This window comes from Myotis nattereri (genome assembly GCF_964212035.1).
Source record: "Myotis nattereri genome assembly, chromosome: 2".
Classification (NCBI taxonomy): Eukaryota; Metazoa; Chordata; class Mammalia; order Chiroptera; family Vespertilionidae; genus Myotis; species Myotis nattereri.
This window is the reverse complement of record NC_138076.1, coordinates 160,161,787-160,183,463: the sequence shown is the minus strand read 5'-3', so window position 1 is coordinate 160,183,463 and position 21,677 is coordinate 160,161,787. Positions and strand designations below refer to the sequence as shown.

The 21,677-nt window shown below is 41.8% G+C and overlaps 1 protein-coding gene across 1 annotated transcript; it reads right to left on the bottom strand.

Annotated features, from left to right (window-relative positions):
- Nucleotides 1-153: 153 nt before the first annotated feature.
- PTGES3 (prostaglandin E synthase 3) lies at nt 154-19,807 on the bottom strand. The gene is made up of 8 exons (XM_081084387.1): nt 19,456-19,807; nt 8,597-8,710; nt 8,379-8,448; nt 7,585-7,683; nt 7,026-7,115; nt 4,009-4,071; nt 1,341-1,365; nt 154-1,066 (listed from the first exon to the last, which is right to left on the bottom strand). Coding segments are annotated over exons 1-8 (483 nt in total). The 5' UTR covers nt 19,458-19,807; the 3' UTR covers nt 154-1,046.
- Between the last annotated feature and the right edge of the window lie 1,870 nt (nt 19,808-21,677).

The window sequence follows — 21,677 nt, the reverse complement described above, 5'->3', positions numbered from 1 at the left end:
CACTTTTAAAAGGTTCCTGTGACATTATATACCAAGCCTTTTTTTTCCAAACAGAAATATCCCCAAATTCTTCCTCAAGTAAAAATAACTCCATTCCAGTAAATAGTAATACATAAAATTACAGTAAACCAGACACTTAAAAGGACAACCAAGAAGTCTTCCAACAGTTTATTAGAAAGAATGTAGACATTAAAAAAAATCCCACTGTCATGAACATAAATTGAGGTTTTCAGCCCTGGTACAAGCTGGATCAAAAAAAAAAAAAAAAAAAGAAATAAAAAAATCCAATAGTGTAGTAATACCATTTTTTCACTCATTTGCCACTGACAGTGCAAATACAAATTTGGTCTAAATGTACAGACTCTCAAGCAACAATGTACAGCCTTTCTTTGTCCTCCATGCTAAGAGATGTAAAAGTTTAAGGGTCAAACAATACCAAATGTACAGGCTTCAAAAACCATCTAAGTTAGGGCATTCACTAGTTTTAGCTAAAATACATTTGGAACACTGACAAGTGATCACTTATGTACAATAATGTGAAGTAAATTTTTTGAAAAATAAAACTTTAGTGGAACAATCCTGAAGAATATACCAGAGGAACAACAGGTTACCAGTTTAAGGTATCAATCCATTTGTTTCAGCCAGGTTGAGTCCATGTTCTAAAATCTAAAACTTAGTTATCTTTCCATAATCCAAGAGCTTCCTATCATGTCAGTATCTATGTTATGAAGTAAAGGAGACTTAGGTGAAATGTTTTTATTTATCACAACTGCTGTATCAATTGTCTAGGACTTCAACAGCATCATGGAAGTCTGGGAAATGTTCATGCATAAGGTTATTGCCTTAGCTGACTTAAAATTGCCCCATACAATGGTACATATCAACCCTTAGTGAAGCCTTTAAGAAAACAAACAGGTTGAAAAATGGGTTAAAGGAGGCAAATGCAGCATCTGCCTTTAGAGCTATCAACTCAGGAATTCTCTCAATTATGAAATCTTGCAGAGAAGTTATTTTTCTTTCTCAAAATCCAGGGACGACAACATTCCTTATTCCAGATCTGGCATTTCTGAAAGGATTTTAACAAGATTAGTATGAAGTACAAAGAAGTAATCCATCAACGTCAAAGTCTTATAGGGAAAGCAGCCAGAGAGAGTTAAATAGTTGCCTACTTTTTGAATTTGAATCTCAATTCATTCAAATTTCTGCTTTGGCTATTTATTAGAGGCCATAAAGAAATAATTATTATTTTTCTAAGAATTATAAAGAAGTCAATTTCTTTAATAGTTGTGGTCTTTAATGTGAAATATTACTGTGCAAAACATTTTTACAAAGACACTTACTTTCATCATCACTGTCTTGTGAATCCTGTAGAGGGGAAATAAAGAAAAAAGTTATCAAGTTGATCAAACATTCCTTTGCTAACTGAAAAGTTTGCCTTAAAAAGCTGAAGCACTGTAGTTTTCACTCACGTAGCAAAGATAGGTGGTTAAATCAAGCTTATTAATTTAATCAACTGACTTAAGAATGGGTTTACAGCCCTAACCGGTTTGGCTCGGTGGATAGAGCGTCAGCCTTCGGACTGAAGGGTCCCAGGTTCGATTCCAGTCAAGGGCATGTACCTTAGTTGCAGGCACATCCCCAGTAGGGGGCGTGCAGGAGGCAGCTGATAGATGTTTCTAACTCTCTATCCCTCTCCCTTCCTCTCTGTAAAAAATCAATAAAATATATATTTTTTTAAAAAAAAGAATGGGTTTATAGATGGACAGCTGAGGATGATGTGTGTCTTTTGGTAGGAATTGAGTCCATCCTTTCAATCCCTGTCAACCAGGCTGAATCTTGGTATAAAATGGTTTCTCTTCTCTCTTGACATTCAATGAAAGAAAATGGCTCAATACAAAGACCACTGGACTGATAGAAGACAATAAAGTCTAATCGTAGCTGGTGAATTGTCTAAGTAAGTATTTTCCTAACTGCATTGAACAAATTTCTTAAGGATGTTAACAGAATGCCAGAGGGGAATGTTGAGAAGAGTAACCTAGTATATCCTCTTACAGATTCACAATGTCCATATGTTTACTTAATCTCTGACCAATTCACTTTTATAAAACCTGTTTAGCCCTAACTGGTTTGGCTCAGTGGATAGAGCGTCGGCCTGTGGACTGAAAGGTCCCAGGTTCGATTCCGGTCAAGGGCATGTACCTTGGTTGCAGTCACATCCCCAGTTGGGGATGTGCAGGAGGCAGTTGATCAATGTTTCTCTCTCATCGATGTTTCTAACTCTCTATCCCTTTCCCTTCTTCTCTGTGAAAAATCAATAAAATAGATTGAAATCTAGTCTCTTTAAGAATGGCTGGCCCATTAGACATCAGTTCCCTAGTAGGTAACCATCCTTCAAAAATGGGCACATTTTAAAAAGTGCTTTACCCTATATTAAAAACAAACAAAGTCCTAGCTGGTTTTGCTCAGTGGATAGAGCATTGGCCTGCGGACTGAAGGGTCCCGGATTCGATTCCAGTCAGAGGCACATGCCCAGGTTGTGGGCTCGATCCCCAGTGCGGGGTGTGCAGAAGGCAGCCGATTAATGGTTCTCTATTATCATTGATGTTTCTCTCTCTTCCCTCTCACTTCCTCTCTGAAATCAATAAAAATATATTTTTTTAAAAAAACAAAAAAACAAACATCAAAAAGTAGCACACAAAAAAATCTTGACTATATATCAAACAACTTATAAATACACTAGAGGCCCGGTGCACAAAAATTTGTGCACGGGGTGGGTGTCCCTCAGCCTGGCCTGTGCCCTCTAGCAGTATGGGATCCCTCGGGGGATGACCACCTGCTGGTTTAGGCCCGCTCCCTGGGGGGATTAGGCCTAAGCTGGCAGTCAGACATCCCTCTGGCAGCCCAGGAGTCCTCGGGGGATGTCCATTTGCCAGTGGAGAGCAGACCTAAACTGCAGTCTGATATCCTTAGAGCTGCTGAGGAGGCGGGAGAGGCTCCCACCACCACCACTGTACTGGCAGCCGTCAGCCTGGCTTGTGGCTGAGCAGAGCTCCCCCTGTGGGAGCGCACTGACCACCAGGGGACAGCTCCTGCATTGAGCGTCTGCCCCTTGGTGGTCAGCGTGTGTCATAGTGACCAGTCATTCCCAGTCTTTCTGCTGTTAGGGTCATTTTGCATATTACCCTTTTATTATTTAGGATAGAGGCCTGGTGCATGGGTGGGGGCCGGCTGGTTTGCCCTTCAGGGTGGGGGTCCCCACTGGGGTGCCTGGCCAGCCTAGGTGAGGGGCTGATGGCTGTTTGCAGGCTGGCCACACCACCTTTAGGGTGGGGGGTTCCCACTGGGGTGCCTGGCCAGTCTGGGTGAAGGGCTGAGGGCCGTTTTCAGGCTGGCCAAGCCTCCCCAGCGACAGAAGCTCCCAGCCTCTCCTTTTTTTCTTTTCTTTTTTTTCCTGGGATTTATTTACCTCCTATAATTGAAACTTTGTAGCCTGGAGTGGAGCTCAGAGCTGGCCAGGGCTTGGCTTCCTCCATCGTCAGGGGCAACCCAAGGCTCCAACTCCATGGCCACAGCCAGCTGAAAGCAGGTATCTGGGGTTTATTTACCTTCTATAATTGAAACTTTGTTGCCTGAGTGGAGCTTAGAGCCAGCCAGTGGGGGTGGGAGGGAAAGCCTCCTGCGCTTCAGCTCCGTGGCTATGGCCTGCTGAAAGCAGGTATCTGGGGTTTGCTTAGCTTCTATAATTGAAACTTTGTTGCTTTCGGAGCTAAGAGCGAGGCTGCAGCAGGAGGGGAAGCTTGGCTTCCTCCATCACTGGAGCAAGCAAGCCTCCTGCTCACTTCAGCTCTGTGGCTGCCGGCCACCATCTTTGCTGGCAGTTAATTTGCATATCTCGCTGATGAGCCAATGGGAGGCATAGCGAAGGTATGGTCAATTACCATGTTTGCCTATTAGGTAAGATTGTTTCTTACTATTTAAGTAAATAAAGAAAAGAATTTATAGACTTACATCATCTGCTCCATCTACTTCCGGTAAATCTACATCCTCATCACCACCCATGTTGTTCATCATCTATTTGAAGTAAAAATTAGTTTTAAAAATGATGTTAAATTAAGCCCTAATTGCCCTAACTGGTTTGGCTGAGTGGATAAAGCGACAGCCTGTGGACTGCAGGTTCCTGGGTTCGATTCTAGTCAAGGCATGTACCTTGGTTGCGGGCACATCCCCAGGAGGGGGTGTGCAGGAGGCAGCTGATCGATGTTTCTCTCTCATTGATGTTTCTAACTCTCTATCCCTCTCCCTTCCTCTCTAAGAAATCAATGAAATATATTTAAAAAAAAAAAAATTAAGCCCTAATTATTAGGTGGCACGCTCCAGAATAAACCTTAAGTCTGCCATAGATTTCCACCAACAAAAAAAGCAAAAAAACATTTAAGTACCTTCCTTTCTGGAAAGACTATAGGTAATTGTATATAAAATCCTGAAAACTTATAGGGAAGTTAAATCTAAATTCTCATTGCAGGAAGATGAAGTTATTAAAATTCATCCAGCAAGATATATATATATGATACAGAAATTAAACACCCAAATCCTAAATAGCAGTTACCACTGATGGATAAGAATGGGATTCATTTGTAGTTGTAAAGTTTTGTATCCTAAGCTGACTGACATATGTATTATGGTATTCTCGTTACAGTTTTAAATACTGTGAAGAACCAATAAATGATTTAAAATAAAGTCTTTTAGGATGCTTAGTTTGTATTAAAGGCCTGAAAATGGAATCCAAGGTCAAATAGTAACTAAGTTAAATACGAACATAATTCTTAAAAGACTTTATATCAATTATATATATAAGGAAATAACCTTATATATATACCTTCATATACTTATAATAAAATGGAGCTAACAACGAAACATGCTTACATGAAGTACTAATTTCCCATCTTTATCTGTTTCCAATCATAATCAAGTAGTGTGTTATTGAAAGAGGTACAAATAGCCAAAGATAGAACTACTGTCTGATAGGGAGGGACTTATCTCTCCAAGTTACAACTTTTCTGTAATATTTAAACTTTTAAAATTTTAAATATTTACACAGCCATTATAACTGTAAACAAAAATCCAAGACTTCAAATATATATGCTACCTTGGACTTTAGAGTTAAATACTTAAGTCAAATCTCTCAGTATAGGAAATCTGGGCAATCTAGTCTTGAATAATATGAGTAACTAGTAAAGTTTCCCTATGTCTAAAGGCAATGTTCAACACCTTAGTTAAAACTTTTTGAAAGCCGAAACCGGTTTGGCTCAGTGGATAGAGCGTCGGCCTGCGGACTGAAAGGTCCCAGGTTCGATTCCGGTCAAGGGCATGTACCTGGGTTGCGGGCACATCCCCAGTAGGAGATGTGCAGGAGGCAGCTGATCGGTGTTTCTCTCTCATCGATGTTTCTGACTCTCTTTCTCTCTCCCTTCCTCTCTGTAAAAAATCAATAAAATATATTAAAAATAAAAAATAAATAAAAAGTTTTTGAGAGCAGAAAAAATGCTCAATATGTGCCAAGTACAATGTGTGGTGCTGAGGACACGATGACAATAGAAACAGAATTGAATATATTCAAGAGCTATTTAGGAGGTAAAACAAAAGAACAAAGATGCAGTTAACATATTGGATAGAGAGGCAGTGAAAGAGAACAGTGTTAAGAAGTTGTGACTTGCACAGCTGGGTAAATGGTGGCACCAATTACTTCAGGTAAGAAATAATATAGTTGAGGAAAGTCACAAGTATCCTTCCTTCCCTCTTGAAATTAAGGTGTCAGAGCCATGTAAGGAGGAATGTTTAATAAACAGCTGCATACACGAAGCTGAAAATGTACTCCTTTTAACTCTTAGTTTTCAAAAAGAAATGTAAACAGCCGAAACCGGTTTGGCTCAGTGGATAGAGAGTCAACCTGTGGACTGAGGGGTCCCAGGTTCGATTCCGGTCGGGGGCATGTGCCTGGGTTGAGGGCACATGCCAGTGGGAGATGTGCAGGAGGCAGCTGATCGATGTTTCTCTCTCATCGATGTTTCTGGCTCTCTATCTCTCTCCCTTCCTCTCTGTAAAAAAATCAATAACATATATTTAAAAAAAAAAAAAAAAAGAAATGTCAACAGAATGTAGTGAATTAAATTTTCTAATTGCAATGCAAAATGGATTTCATGGGCCTACCTTCAGCTTAAAGCAGTGGTTCTCAACCTTCTGGCCCTTTAAATATAGTTCTTCACGTTGTGACCCAACCGTATAATCATTTTCATTGCTACTTCATAAGTGTAATGTTGCTACTGTTATGAATTGTAATGTAAATATCTGATATGCAGGATGGTCTCAGGCGACCCCTGTGAAAGGATGGTCTTAGTTCGACCACCAAAAGGGTCGCGACCCACGGGTTGAGAACCGCTGGCTTAGAGCTTAATGTTATCTTTTCTGATTACCTTTACTGCAGTACACTTGATAAGGTCTATTCTACCTAAAGGCAGATCATTGACTTCTTTTCTTTGGCCAGGGCAGTAAGTATTTGGAAAAAACAGGCTTACTCAAACCCTTTCCCTGATCTGGCAAACTATAATATCCTTACTCATCACTCTTCGTGCACATTCCACCATGATTCTTGTGTTTAAAGGTTTACATTTGTATTACATGGCTCCAAAATACAGGCCAGTTACTGTATTCATGCTTCTAAAAAAATCTGTCCCAGTGTTGTAATAAAAACTAGCTGTACTGCATTGATTGACTATATGGTTTATTCTTTGTCTTTACACATCAACTTTAAAACTTAAACACTAAATTTTTTTAAACTGTAAAAGAATGTTAAATTTTAGGATTAAATGATTATTGTTAAAAACCTCATTTAGTTTTATTGCAGACTGGCTTTCGAGGTAAAGTAATACATGCCTTAAATACCACTAGGTACTTTAAAATCAAACTAAACTGACTTCATAGAAATATACTGGAAGGGAGGGCAGAAGAATGCATTTAAAAGAACTTACCTCAGAGAAACGATCAAAATTAGACATGTCTTCATCTGAATCATCTTCCCAGTCTTTCCAATTATTGAAGTCCACACTAAGCCAATTAAGCTATAGATCAATACAAACATCATCCTGTGATTAGGTTAACTTACACTCATTGGCATGTGCCTTAAGACTACATTTTTTTGAACTGTGGATTCATACCCACTAGTGAGCCATGGAATTAGCACAAATATAGTTTTATGAAACCCCTTTCAATTGTTAAACAAACTTACTTTTTAAAGCAACAACAAAAATTCATTGGTAGAAACTATGCTATACTTGGTTATTTTTTGTTTAGTGGCACCAAAATACGTGAGTCTGCCTCTTGAATGCAAAGACTCTACATCAACTAGAGTTTGATCTTGTTCTGACCTCATTTGGCTTTAAGTTAAAACTAATATATGTCAACGTACAGAAAAACACAGAACACAAGGCTGTAATAGTACTTAGCTTTGAAACAAATACTATGCTCATACCAAACAAATGTATCTTTCATTACTTAAAAATGTGAAACTTTCAAAAAAAAGAAACCTACCTTTGCCCTTTCTTTTGTTAATCTTGGCCATGACTGGCCAGATTCTCCTTTTCGTAAACAACATAAAATTGATCTGTCCGTTCTTTTATGCTTGGAATCCTAAAAACAAAAACAAAAGTACTATCACACCATTTATCTCTTCAGTATCATTCATTCCTCACCTCTCCTTTCTAATTTCTTTCCCTACATTTCCCCAAACTCTGAAAGAAACATCCTCTAACTACTTAAAACTTCATAAGCTATCCAATCGCATTAAAAAAAAAAAAAAAAAAAAAGGACAATTTTTTTCTTCCCCGCATAATCATAGAAGAGTTTTTAAAAATTTCCATAGTTAGCCCGGCCAGCGTGGTTGAGCATTGACCTATGAACCAGTAAGTCACAATTCGATTCCAGGCCACATGCACAGATTGCTGGAATCAATCACTGGTATGGGGTGTGCCGGAAGCAGCCAGTAAATGATTCTCTCTTATCACTGATGTTTCTATCCTCTCCCTCTCCCTCTTCTTTCCTCTCTGAAATCAATAATATATATTTTAAAAATTCTATAGTTAGATAAGACAAGCCTCAAGAGTACAGCCAAGTCTTAACAGTGAAAATAAGAAAAAAAGAATATGCAGAAAAGTGGTTGGAAAGGGAAAACAGAAAAGTGGTTAGAAAGGGAAAATTTCGCAAAAATATAAATATACCTAGTTAGCCCTCTGAACTATTAAGAAAAACAGAAATCAGTGTTTGCTAAAAAGATATGTCCACTTCCTCATGATTTAAATCAGTATTAAAGCATCAAGACTACTTACATTTGGATCAATACAGTGAAAAAGATCAATTTCATTTAAATGTTTAAAATTATCACTTCCTCCAAGACAACTGTAGGGAGAAAAAAATTTTTTTTTAAATGAGCCTCTTGGAAAAGGTAAGGATTAATATAACCTCAATGAAAAAACGAAACAAGCAAGCCAAAGTTATTCAATTATCCAAAATAAGTTTTGCCCAATTATGCAAAATGGAAATTTACCTGAATGTAAGTTTGGATTTTTCAAAATTTACATTAACATCTTTACTGTCTTCAACACAAAATTCAATGAAGACATAGTCCCTTCGATCGTACCACTTTGCAGAAGCAGGCTGCCTACAGAGATAAAATTAGACAAAGTTAAGTTGGACTTCATTAGCTAAATATTTACATAACCTCCCAAGTTTAGCATATAAGAAACAAATTTTTCTATTCCATTAGAGCATTGATTATTTTGAGGTAGTTTATTACAATTTCTAACAGAAACTACATTTTTACTCTAACAGCTACATTCCAAGTAAGCACAATGACACTGATTTTATAAAAAAAGGGATTTAAAAATAAAATAAACAATGCTCAGTAGAGTTAACCATTTAGGTATCCCTGTCAACATTTATAAGCCACTCCTTTAGGGTTCTGCTCCTAAAATTCAATTCACAGAAATAAAACATCAGAAAGAACTAATCCACCATCAACTGAGATATATGTAGTATTCAACAGTATAACTTACAGTGAATCCTAGGAACTGTGGGAGGAATTTAAAAGAATGAAAAATGGCCTTGGCTGGTGTGGCTCAGTTTGTTGGAACATTGCCCAGTATACCAGAAGGTGGCAGGTTCTACTCCAATCAGGGCACAAACCCAGTTTGTGGGTTTGATCCCCAGCTGGGAAGCAACCAATGTTTCTCTCTTACAATGATGTCTCTCTCCATTCCTCTCTCAAATCAATGAAAAGGGGGGAGAGGGGAGTAAGGGAAATGACAATACTTGTTCTCAAAAAAGTTCTCACCTGCAGCTTTTTTTCTGACCGTATAAAGCAACCATTTTGTTTCTGGACAAACAAATCTTCCTATGATTCTAAATAATGACACTAGATAAAGAATTAAACTTCTTGCCCTAGCTGGTTTGGCTAAGTGGATAGAGTACCAGAAGGTCCTGGGTTCGATTCTAGTCAGAGGCATGTACCTCAGTTGCAGGCTCCTCCCTGGCCCGGGCCCCGGTCAGGGCTCATGCAAGAGGCAAGCAATCTATGTGTTTCTCTCACACTGATGTTTCTTTGTGTTTTTCCCTCTCTCCCTAAAAGTCAATGGAAAAAATGTCTTCGGGTAAAGATAAACAACAACAACAACAACAAGAATTTATTTACAGCCTCACCTTTATACTATCTATACATGTATCCAATACATACTAGAAGCAACCTGGAATATTTGCTTCTTCCTTATCATTCATGTGTTCCTGTTCTTTGCAATATAGTATTACCCCTGTCTTCATGGAGTCAGCTGTCTAGAGCTCTTTCCATCCATTAGAGTATGGCTAAAAAACCACTAGAAGCTATATATAGTCAAATATGGCTGATTAACAGTCAAAAAAGATTACCTGTGGACCTAGCTGGTTTTGCTCAGTGGATAGAGTGTCAGCCTGAGAACTAAAGCAGTGGTCGACAACCTTTTGGGGTCCGTGGACCACCGGTTGGCAACCGCTGGACTAAAGGGTCCCGGGTTCAATTCTGGTCAAGGGCACATGCCTGGGTTGTGGGCTCTGTCTCCAGTAGGGGGCATGCAGGAGACAGCCAATCAATGATTCTCTCTCATCATTCATGTTTCCTTTTTTTAAAATACATCTTTATTGATTTCAGAGGAAGGGAGAGGGAGAGACAAACATCAATGATGAGAATCATGGACTGGCTGCCTCTTGCACATCCCCTATTGGAGATCAAACCTGCAACCTAGGCATGTGCCCTTGACCAGAATCAAACCTGGGACGACCCTTCAGTCCACAGGCTGACGCTCTGTCCACTGAGCCAAACCAGCGAGGGCATCATTGATGTTTCTATATCTCTCTCTTCCTCTCTGAAATCAATAAACATATATTTTTTAAAAAAAGATTATATGTGATAAATACTTCAACTTTTCTGTAAACCTAAGATTATTTCAAAATAAAAGTTTAAAATTCTAGTTATATGTTCAAACACTACTCATAAATCAACTCAACTGAAAGGAATTGCTTTATTTCTAAGCTGACATTCCCAACCCAACTGAGTAGTAATTTAAATCCCTTCTATACATAAAAGTTACAACCAACTACTCATCAACATTTTTACACAACTGTTAAATTATCATTTAAATGTTTTTATTGATTTTTAGATAGAGAGGAAGGGAGGAGCGAGAACCATCAAGAGAGACATAGTTTGGCTGCCTCCTGCATGCCCTACTGTTAAACTTGACTAGTCACTCTACTCTGAAACACTGGTATCAGATCTGAATGATAGAGGTTAAAAATTACAGATGGCAGTTTCCAAAGTCTAAATACCAGCAGATCCGCAAAGGTAAATCTATTTTTTAAGGCATCTATTGGTAAATTAAACAAAATAAAAACATGAACTTTTTAAATGCCTCTAAAAAGGTATCTAACCAAACTTCTATGGACTAAGGACTCCCAACTTTTTTTTTAGAATATGTGCTGCTAGAGTGAACACAAGAATCACAACTTCTAATGTTTGTATATTAATATAGCTAACAAGCAATTTAGTTTTACGAATAGATCACACATTATTTCTAGTTTTTCTTGCCCCAACAGTATTTTCAATATGTGGTAACATGTTGTCATTAACTGAAAATATTTGCAAATTTAATAATTAAACTTTAAGTGACTAGTATAGACTCTCAAATTGAAGTAACCAGATAAGCCCTATTTTTAATATATATTTTATTGATTTTTTATAGAGAGGGAGAGGGATAGTTAGAAAAATCGTTGAAAGAAACATCGATCAGCTGCTTCCTGCACACTCCTTACTGGGTATGTGTCCACAACAAAGGTACATACCCTTGACCGGAAGGAATCAAACCTGGGACCCTTGAGTCTGCAGGCCGACGCTCTATCCATTGAGCCAAACTGGTTAGGGCAAGCCCTATTTTTAAAAAGCACTAATGATAGCCGAAACCGGTTTGGCTCAGTGGATAGAGCGTCGGCTTTTGGACTGAAGGGTCCCAGGTTCGATTCCGGTCAAGGGCATGTACCTGGGTTGCAGGCACATCCCCAGTGGGAGATGTGCAGGAGGCAGCTGATCAATGTTTCTCTCTCATCGATGTTTCTAATTCTCTATCTCTCTCCCTTCCTCTCTGTAAAAAAATCAATATTTTTTTTTTTTAAAAAAAGCACTAAAAAAAAAAAAAGCACTAATGATAACAATCTGGAGCAATGAACAACCTAGTGCCCCAACGAAAAGAAACCAAGATTCCTACAGAGAAATAACCTCAAGTGGGAAATGCAGATGACCTTGAGACATCTGTATTTGAATGAAAATGAAGCTAGTGAGATCAATGAGGTCAGCCAGACCCAGAGGCAACAATTAAGGTCTATCACAGTGGCCAAAGACAAAATATGAGCATCAGAATGACTGCAGCCCTGTTGCTTCGTGGTTAGAGCATCATACTTCACACTTTAGGGCAGTGATAGCGAAACTATGACACGTGTGTCAGAGGTGACACGTGAACTCATATTTTTGGTTGATTTTTCTTTGTTAAATGGCATTTAAATATATAAAATAAATATTAAAAATATGTCTTTGTTTTACTATGGTTGCAAATATAAAAAAAATTTCTATATGGCACGGCACCAGAGTTAAGTTAGGGTTTTTCAAAAACGCTGACACACCGAGCTCAAAAGGTTCGCCATCACTGCTTTAGGGTCTTGGGCTTGCTTCCGCCCTCTCCCCCTCCCCAACTGGGGCATCTGCTGGAGGCAATTAAGCATCTCACACCCAAGCTTCTACCCCCGCCCCCCCCCCCAAAAGCAATGGAAAAAATATCCCCAGGTGAGGATTAACAACAAAAAAGAATGATTGCACCCTAACCGGTTTGGTTCAGTGGATAGAGCATCGGCCTGCGGACCGATTAATGATTTTCTCTCATCACTGATGTTCCTATCTCTCTCCATTCCTCTCTGAAATCAGTAAAAATATATGTTAAAACAAAAAACCAAATTGGTAGTATGGGCATGTAAAAAGTACAGCAAGGGGAATATGGAGTATAGTCAATAATATCATAATAACTATGTATGATACCAAATGGGTACTGAAAACATCAAGAACATTTTATAAAGTAATGAAGTATCGAGAACATTTGTATATGATCATCTAACCACTAGGCTATACACCTTAAATTAATCCTATATAATAAAAGCCTAATATGCAAATCAACCAAATAGCGGACCAATCAGTGGTACGACGGGTCGCTATGATGGCGCACTGACCACCAGGGGGCAGACGCTCAATGCAGGAGCTGCACCCTGGTAGTCACTGCGCTCCCACAGGGAGAGCGCCACTCAGCCAGAAGCTGGGCTCACCACTAGAGAGCACAGCAGCGATGGCAGGGTAGCAGGAACCTTTCCCGCCTCCACAGCAGCAGCAGCAGCACTAAGGAGCAGTGAGCTGAGCAGTGAGTGAGCAGGCAGGCAGTAAGGAGCAAGGGGTCCTGGAATGTGAGGGCACAGGCCGGGCTGAGAGGACCCTCCTCCCCCTCAGATCTCTAGTACAAAATAATATTGACTATAAACTGTAATTGGGAAAAGAAAAAAACAACACTAAGTGGTTCATTTTAAACAGTAAATTGCGCTACATCCCTCTCCATTAGGTGACATCTTTGCAAAGCTGAGTTTTTGGTATTGCTATATTTTAAAAAAGTACCTCCCCACATACAAAAAATCAATGGGTAACAGGCACTGATGTAAATATCCAATCTCATTATATAGTACCCAAAAGGCATTCCATTCCATCAGTAACTGTGGTTTTACAAGAACCTCCATTTTTCTTTCATGTATTGGCTTTTCAAAGAGCTTCTAGGCTGCTAAGACAAAATACTTAAGTTGTTTGGACCCAATTACTCAATGAATTGCTAGGTTATTCCTCTTGGCCTAGCAGTACCATAAAAAACAGTAACAAAAACGTACAAAGACACCATTGGGGAACAAAGAATGTTTGTGAACCTAGTTCTTTATTTGGTAATTCTCATTCTAAAATAGAAGGGTAAAAGCTAAGTTCTTAAACACACCACCAAAACTTAGTCCCTTTTTTTAAAGCAACTCTATGACTTTCCCACATTCCTACTTTGTGCATACATCCCCAAAGCAGATAACATAATTTTTCTTCATACAAATAAGACTCAAGATCAATCTCTAACTGTCCCCATTACAAGTTTTAGAGCCTCAGAGCTCCATTACCTTACATCAAGAAGTGTCGCAGGCCGAAACCGGTTTGGCTCAGTGGATGGAGCGTCGGCCTGCGGACTGAGAGGTCCCAGGTTCGATTCCGGTCAAGGGCATGTGCCTTGGTTGCGGGCACATCCCCAGTGGGAGATGTGCAGGAGGCAGCTGATCGATGTTTCTCTCTCATCGATGTTTCTAACTCTCTGTCTCTCTCCTTTCCTCTCTGTAAAAAATCAATAAAATATATATTTAAAAAAAGAAAAAAAAGAAAAAAAAAAGAAGTGTCGCAGGTTTTAACAGAAGTAGCAGTTTAGATTATAAAACCGAATTGCAGAGACATGGTTATTTATTTGGAAAAGGACCACCTGAAAAATTATTATTCCTGGAAAAAAATAAGCCTTCTTTTAGAAATGTTGGGTTCCTGAATAGGGTTGCAATCCTATTTGTAATAGCCCCTCATACTAATAGCACTGCATGAACTGATATTTGAAGAACTAGATGCTGAAATTACATATTAAAAAAAAAAAAATGACACTTGTGTGTAACTTGGATCCTTTCAGTACACAAAATAAACATACTGAACTGGAAAGGGCCCTGACATAAACACTGTTTAGCATTAAAGTATGGCTACATGTGAAGATCAACTACTGCACAGAAAACCCATGGCAGCACATTTTATTTGGTTTTGGAATACAACAGGGAAGGACGTATTGCTCAAGGTAAGCTTTAAAATAAATGTACTTGGGGCCAAAACCGGTTTGGCTCAGTGGATAGAGTGTCGGCCTGCGAACTGAAGGGTCCCAGGTTCGATTCCGGTCAAGGGCACCTGCCTCGGTTGCGGGCACATCCCCAGTGGGGGATGTGCAGACGGCAGCTGATCGATGTTTCTCTCTCATCGATGTTTCTAACTCTCTATCTCTCTCCCCTCCTCTCTGTAAAAAATCAATAAGATATATTAAAAAAAATAATAAAAAAATAAAATGAATGTACTTGGAAAGTGGGTAAGTTAGCTTCAATTTAAAATCTGTCACTACCACATGGCCGGCATGGTTCGGTGGTTGAGTGTTGACCTATGAACCATGAGGTCATAGTTCAAATACAGGTCAGGGCACATGCCTGGTTGCAGGCTCCATCCCCAGTAGGGGGCCTTTCAAGAGACAGCAATCAGTGATTCTTTCTTATCACTGATGTTTCTATCTCTCACCATCTTTTTTTTTTTTTTTAAGAAAATAAGTTGTTTTTTAAAAATATATTTTGATTTTTTACAGAGAGGGAGAGGGATAGTTAGAAACATCGATGAGAGAGAAAAATCAATCAGCTGCTTCCTGCACACCTTCTACTGGGGATATGCCTGCAACCAAGGTACATGCCCTTGACTGGAGTCGAACCTGGGACCTTTCAGTCTGCAGGCAGACTCTCTATCCACTGAGCCAAACTGGTTAGGACTCTCCCTCTTTGAAATCAATAAAAATATATTAATAACTAAATAAATAAAACCTATCACTGCCAATCTACACAGTAAATAGTTTACAACAACAAACTTAGTATTTCCATAGCAAAATAAACTAAATACAACAATTTTCAATGTAAGAAGTCAGATAAAATATGATCTAAAAGCTTTTAAGAGCTAGGTTGATTCTAAACAGTTGATATTACAAAAGCATTTTTTTCCTGAAAAGTGACAATCACTAACTTTTTAAGACCCCAAAATAATACTGCTTCTAGATTTTAAAACTAGAAAATACAATTAAACAGAAGAATCTTAATTAACAATACAGTACATACTGGTCTGCACTCTACAGATTTGTCAATTCCAGTTTCTACTGCCTTCTAGTTAAAGTCTAACTAAGGGGGGGGGGGGGGGGGGAACCCAGTTGCCAAGTTACAGTGGTTAGGAAATCAACACTTAACAAAGGCCATCATCAGTTCCTCTTCCTTAACTTACAGAAATTAATATGCTATTACAAATTATTTTGGAGGCTAAAGACTGATAATTTTAGCCCTAGCCGGTTGGCTTAGTAGAGCTTAGCCTCTGGACCAACGGCTCCCGGGTTCGAGTTCAGTCAAAGGCACGTACCTTGGTTGCAGGCTCCTCCCTGGTTGGGGGGGTGTGCAGGAGGCAACCAACCGATGTGTTTCTCTCACATCAATGTTTCTGTCTTTCCCTCTCTCTTCCACTCTCCCTAAAAATCAATAGAAAGCCCTGACTGGTTTGGCTCAGTGGATAGAGTGTAAGCCTGCGGACTGAATGGTCCCAGGTTCGATTCCAGTCAAGGGCATGTACCTTGGTTGCGGGCACATCCCCAGTGGGGGTATGCAGGAGGCAGCTGATCAGTGTTTCTCTCTCATGGATGTTTCTAACTCTCTATCCCTCACCCTTCCTCTCTAAAAAATCAATAAAATATATATTTAAAAAAAGAAAATGTAGTTCCAATAAAATGACATGCTTTAAAAAAAAAGACTGATAGCCCTGGCCGGTTTGGCTCAGTGGATAGAGCGTTAGCCTGCGGACTGAAGGGTCCTGGGTTCGATTCCGGTCAAGGGGATGTACCTTGGTTGCGGGCACATCCCCAGGGGGGGTGTGCAGGAGGCAGCTGATCGATGTTTCTAACTCTGTATATCCCTCTCCCTTCTTTTCTGTAAAAAATCAATAAAAAATATTTTTTTTAAAAAAAAAGACTGATAATTTTACTTGGGGGACTCAATCCTACAAAGTTGAATGATGGCAAAGTAAAGATTTTAACAAATGTTTGATAGAGTCACAGTATGTTTTTTAAACCATTTGTTGGTTTAAATACAAGACACCATAAAGCAGAGGTTCTCAACCTGTGGGTCGCGACCCCTTTGAGGGTCAAACGACCCTTTCACAGGGGTCACCTAAGACCATCGGAAAACACATATATAATTACATACTGTTTTTGTGATTAATCACTATGCTTAAATATGTTCAATTTGTAACAATGAAATTGGGAGTCACATGAGGAACTGCATTAAAGGGTCGCGGCATTAGGAAGGTTGAGAACCACTGCCATAAAGAATTACTTCAGCCCTAGCTGGTTTGGCTCAGTGGATAGAGCGTCACCCTGCAGACTGGAGGGTCCCAGGTTCAATTTCAGTCAAGGGCATATGCAGGCTCCATCCCCAGTAGGGGGTGTGCAGGTGGCAGTCAATCAATGATTCTCTCTCATCATTGATGTTTTTATCTCTATCTCCCTTCCTCTCTGAAATCAATAAAAATATATCTTAAAAAAATTACTTCAGCCCAGCCCATGTGGCTCATGGGTTGAGTATGAACCTATGAACCAGAAGGGCACAGTTTGACTGCAAACCGGTCAGGGCACATGCCTGGGTTGCAGGCTCCATCCCTGGTAGGGGGCATGCAGGAGGCAGCTGATCAATGATTCCCTTTCATTGTTGATGTTTCTCTCTCTCTTCTTCCTCTCAGAAATCAATAAACATATTTTTTTAAAAATAATCACTTCAAATAGCTCAAAACTAATGTTTTACTTTATATCTGTTGTCAATGGGTTCAACTTAGAAATAAACCAACTACAACAGTTAATTTTTTTTAAAAAGGTAGTACTATACTCTGTCCCCATTCTCCTTAATTGGTTGGGCAGGTCTTATGAGCCAAAGGAAGGACCCCAAATCCTCAACTTTTTCAAGACAGGTGGGAGATGGAGAACTTATTTTTTTTTAATATATTTTATTGATTTTTTACAGAGAAGAAGGGAGAGAGAGAGTTAGAAACATCGATGAGAGAGAAACATCGATCAGCTGCCTCCTGCACATCTCCTACTGGGGATGTGCCCGCAACCCAGGTACATGCCCTTGACCGGAATCGAACCTGGGACCTTTCAGTCCGCAGGCCGACACTCTATCCACTGAGTCAAACCGGTTTCGGCGAGAACTTATTTTTTAAAATATATTTTTATTGATTTTGGAGAGGAAGGGAGAGGGAGAGCAAAACATCAATGATTAGAGAGAATCATTGATTGGCTGCCTCCTGCACCCCCCCTACTGGGGACCGAGCCTGAAACCCTGGCATGTGACCCTGGCGGGAAGGAACCCAGGACTCTTCAGTCCATAGTCTGACTCTCTATCCACTGAGGCAAACCCGCTAGGGCTGAGAACTTTTATGTAAGCTACTAGACAAACTTTTAAAAAGTTGATTAAAGAAAAACAACAATGGTATTTCTTTGTAAAAAGATATTTTGTTTGGCTATAGTAGTCTATTAAAAGCTGGTAATGCTTTATCTGAGGATTCATTTTCTACTCAGATTTTTTAAGACTGACATTCCTGTCACATTATTTGGAATAGAGATTTTGAAAGGAAAAAAAACAGGTTAAAACCTTCTACTGGATACCATTTTTTCGGCTGGGAAATTTCTTCCAAAATCCCAATAAATACATTAAGGGGTTTTCGGTAATACATGCATACTTCTTGAAGCTTGTTCTCCGGACATCAACTGGCTGGGTGTATCCTTTCTATTTAGAAATCCAGCCCAATGTTACTTAATGTTATTTATTTAGAAAACACTTGAAAGTGCATTACTTTTTATAGGAATAAAAATTGTTTCCCTTCAACTGCTTTCCATACATTACTTTCAGGGAGCAGTTAATACAAAAAAAAAACAGCAAAAAAAAACCCCAAAACCCACAAAAACTATAAATAACCGGCAATTCTCACATCTGAAAACGTAAAGCTTTTCCTGTAGAGAATGTTTAAGGTCTGGAAGTGGCAGTGCCAAGAAATCTTATTCAGTTAAAATCACCCATGCTCTCCCTTGATCGTAAGAAACCTAAAATTGCTAAAGAATCTGTAGTTAAAACAAATTTAAACTCTTTAAGACAAGAAAGCAAATACATACCTATTTCATCTCTAAGTTAAGACGGGATAATGGAACCTCGCTTACAGTTAACACACAACATGTCCACAAGTACCTTTGGACGGGACACGTGCAGAACTACCTACGCTATGGCAACTCCCCGCTGCCAGGGACACGGCTGAGCGTTGGCAACCTCCACTCCCTTCGAGAGATCGGAGTCAGGAGAGGCCCTGGGAAGATCCACGCTCGAGAAATCACGACATCCAAGAGGGAACTAAGTTGTGGTGACGGCGTGGCCTGCCTCCGGTTGCCTAGCAGTCCCTCCCCGTTCATGGAGGAGGCCCGCGTGGCGCTCCCCGGCCTCTGGCAGCGCCCACCACAGGTGCACTTGGCCCAGGGCCTGGGACAGGTCTCACCGAGCGGCAGAACCGGACTGCCCCAGGGCCGAGCGACCCCAGAGGGTCCACGCCTCCGGGGCGCCGCATGGCAAAACACTCGCGGTATATTAAGGCCTAAGGCTAAGTTCGGGGAGTTGGGAATCACACGGACTGCCAAGAGGAGAAAAGTGGGGTTTCCGGCGCGGGGAAGCTGAGGGACGGTTTAGAAGTGGGGGAAGCGGACATCTGGAGGAAAAATGTCCTCCATCCGCCAACGGTAACCGGAATAAAGACACGGGGCCTCCCACCCTCAGCCAAGAACCACTGCCACCATTGAAGGGAGAAAGCCGAGGGGCCGAAAGCGGGGGAGGGGAAGGGGCGGCCTCCCGGCAGCACCCAGCGCGGCCTCGGCATCCCGCCGGGGCGACCTTCCCTCGGCGGGGTGTCGCACTCACATCGTGAACGGGGCAGGGGGACGGGTGAATGGGTGGGTGGGCCTCTCCGGCGGCAGCTGCTGGGCAGTGGACTAAACTCCGGTGGCGACTCCGACGTTTTCTCCGCGGTGCGGCCTCTACTCGCTTCCCTCAGCGACGGCGGCAGCGGCGGGCTCGACCTGGTCCCCAGAATGCACCGCGCGGAGAGAGCGGCTCCTCCGGTCGGGGAGAGGAGGAAAGTGTAGGAAAAGGGGCGCGAGGATGGAGAACGAACGTGCGTGCGTGAGAGCGAGGGCTGGTGAGGCCGGGCGGCGGCTGGTGACGCAGCAAAATGCCCGGGTCCTGCCGCCGCGCCTGCGCACTCTTTGTTGTCGGGCTCCTGCGCGGCTTTCTAGAGATATCTACGGAAGGGGCGGGGCCTCCCAGCTCTTCGCGATTCTTCCCGGCGTTGGCCCCTCCCTCCGCCGGCCGCCTGGGACCCCACTCCTTCCCGCCTCTCCTCCCGCGCCCCCCGCCCCGGGCCTTGGAAAACCGTTGGCCAGCTAACTGCCTCCCCGCGCGCTGTGGGCGATCTCCCCGGGAAACGGCTGCGGCGACGGCGGGAGGAAGGCTGAGGCGGAGGGACGCACGGAGTCGGGAGGCTTGAGAAATGAAATGGGGGCTTAATGACTCTGGAGGGCACAAACCAACCCCGGAGGAAAACATTCCACCCCCCCCCCCAAAAAAAAAAAGATGTGAAAAGATGTCCTGTGCTGGTGATAGTTGCGGAAAAGGGTTAACTTGAGAATGGAGGGCCTGGCCCCGCTCGCCATTTTTCCGAAGGTTGGAAAGAGGTCTCTGGCTGAGGAGGAGCGCTGGCCGCTGGCGTCCGGCGGTCGCCTGGGCTTTGGGGGGTCAGTGCTGTGGGTGCGACGGGCAGGTCACGTGAGTGGAGAGGAGGCTTGTGGGCACCGAGAGGCGGACACGCGCGGACTCCAGGCACCTCCGCTGGGGGAGGGGCCCCATCTCTTCAGCCGATCTCTGGAAGCACCGCCTGGGGCAAGGCTCCGGGTTAGGCTGCAATGAGGGGTGGTAACCGAGGGGACGGAAAGGGCACCTGTTGGCTCCGGAGGGCCACGCAGCATGGAGTCGGGGAGAAACAGACCAACGCGGCGCCAGTTAGAACACAAAGGAGGCTTTGGGAAGTGTTGGGGCTTCATCTTCAGCGTTAGTGTCTGCTGGGCGAGGCAGGCGCTGGAACTACGGGCGTGGGACCCCGTGCTCAAGTCCCGTTCAACAGGTGAAAGCGCAGCTCGCACAGGTTGGCCCTAAGGAGCCTACCGCCCGTGGGGAAAATCAAATACACAAATCAGGACAATGGAAGCACGAAAGGTCAAATGGGAGCATGCAAGGAGGAGAGGTCGAGGTTGACGCTGAAGGATTAGGGCGGACCTTGTTAAGGAAAATGTCCTGAAACGTGGAGATCAGGCAGGGAGTGGAGGGATGCTGGCCTTTCCCTTCCTACTTGGGACCCTTTTAAGCAGCCTGTGCCCAAGGATTGCTCTCCAGGAGAGGATAGCTGTGTGTGACTCTGCTGTTTATTACAATAATATAATCGGAGTTCAAGCATTGTGAATTTACTTGTTACGATGCGGGTTCGTGGCTGCTAGAAAAGCCAGCCTCAAAGTTAGTTTGGTTACTTTGTATGACAGTTTTGTTTAACCTACAACCTTATTGTAATTCTTTTTATGCCTATAAATATCTACTTCCGTAAATGTTCCTGGAACCAGCTCTACCATCTTGCTGGTTCTGTCAACCAGTTAAATGTTTGGCTCACAATTTTATATCTGTGGGAGAATCATGTTTAAAAAAATTTTTTAAATATATTTTTATTGATTTTTTACAGAGAGGAAGGGAGAGAGAGAGTCAGAAACATCGATGAGAGAGAAACATCGATCAGCTGCCTCCTGCACACCTCCCACTGGGGATGTGCCCGCAACCCAGGTACATGCCCTTGGCCGGAATCGAACCTGGGACCTTTCAGTCCGCAGGCCGACGCTCTATCTACTGAGCCAAACCGGTTTCGGCATGTTTAAAAAATTTTAAAAATTCTGCTTTGATACCTCATAGAGACGACAGCAGGAATGAGTGGGAGTAGTACATTCCAGGCAGGAATCTTGGTAGGTGAAGAGATAGAAACAGAAGTACGTTTAGGTAAGGAGTGGGCAAACTATGTAAAGGGCCAGATAAGGCCATAAGCGTCT

Bases quoted from the DNA above. Each gene is read 5' to 3' on its own strand.
- PTGES3 (XM_081084387.1), bottom strand. The intron at 8,449-8,596 runs GTAAATTTCCAT...TTCTCCCTACAG, and splicing joins AAATCCAAACTTACATTCAG to TTGTCTTGGAGGAAGTGATA. The intron at 7,116-7,584 runs GTAGGTTTCTTT...ATTGATCTATAG, and splicing joins TAACAAAAGAAAGGGCAAAG to CTTAATTGGCTTAGTGTGGA.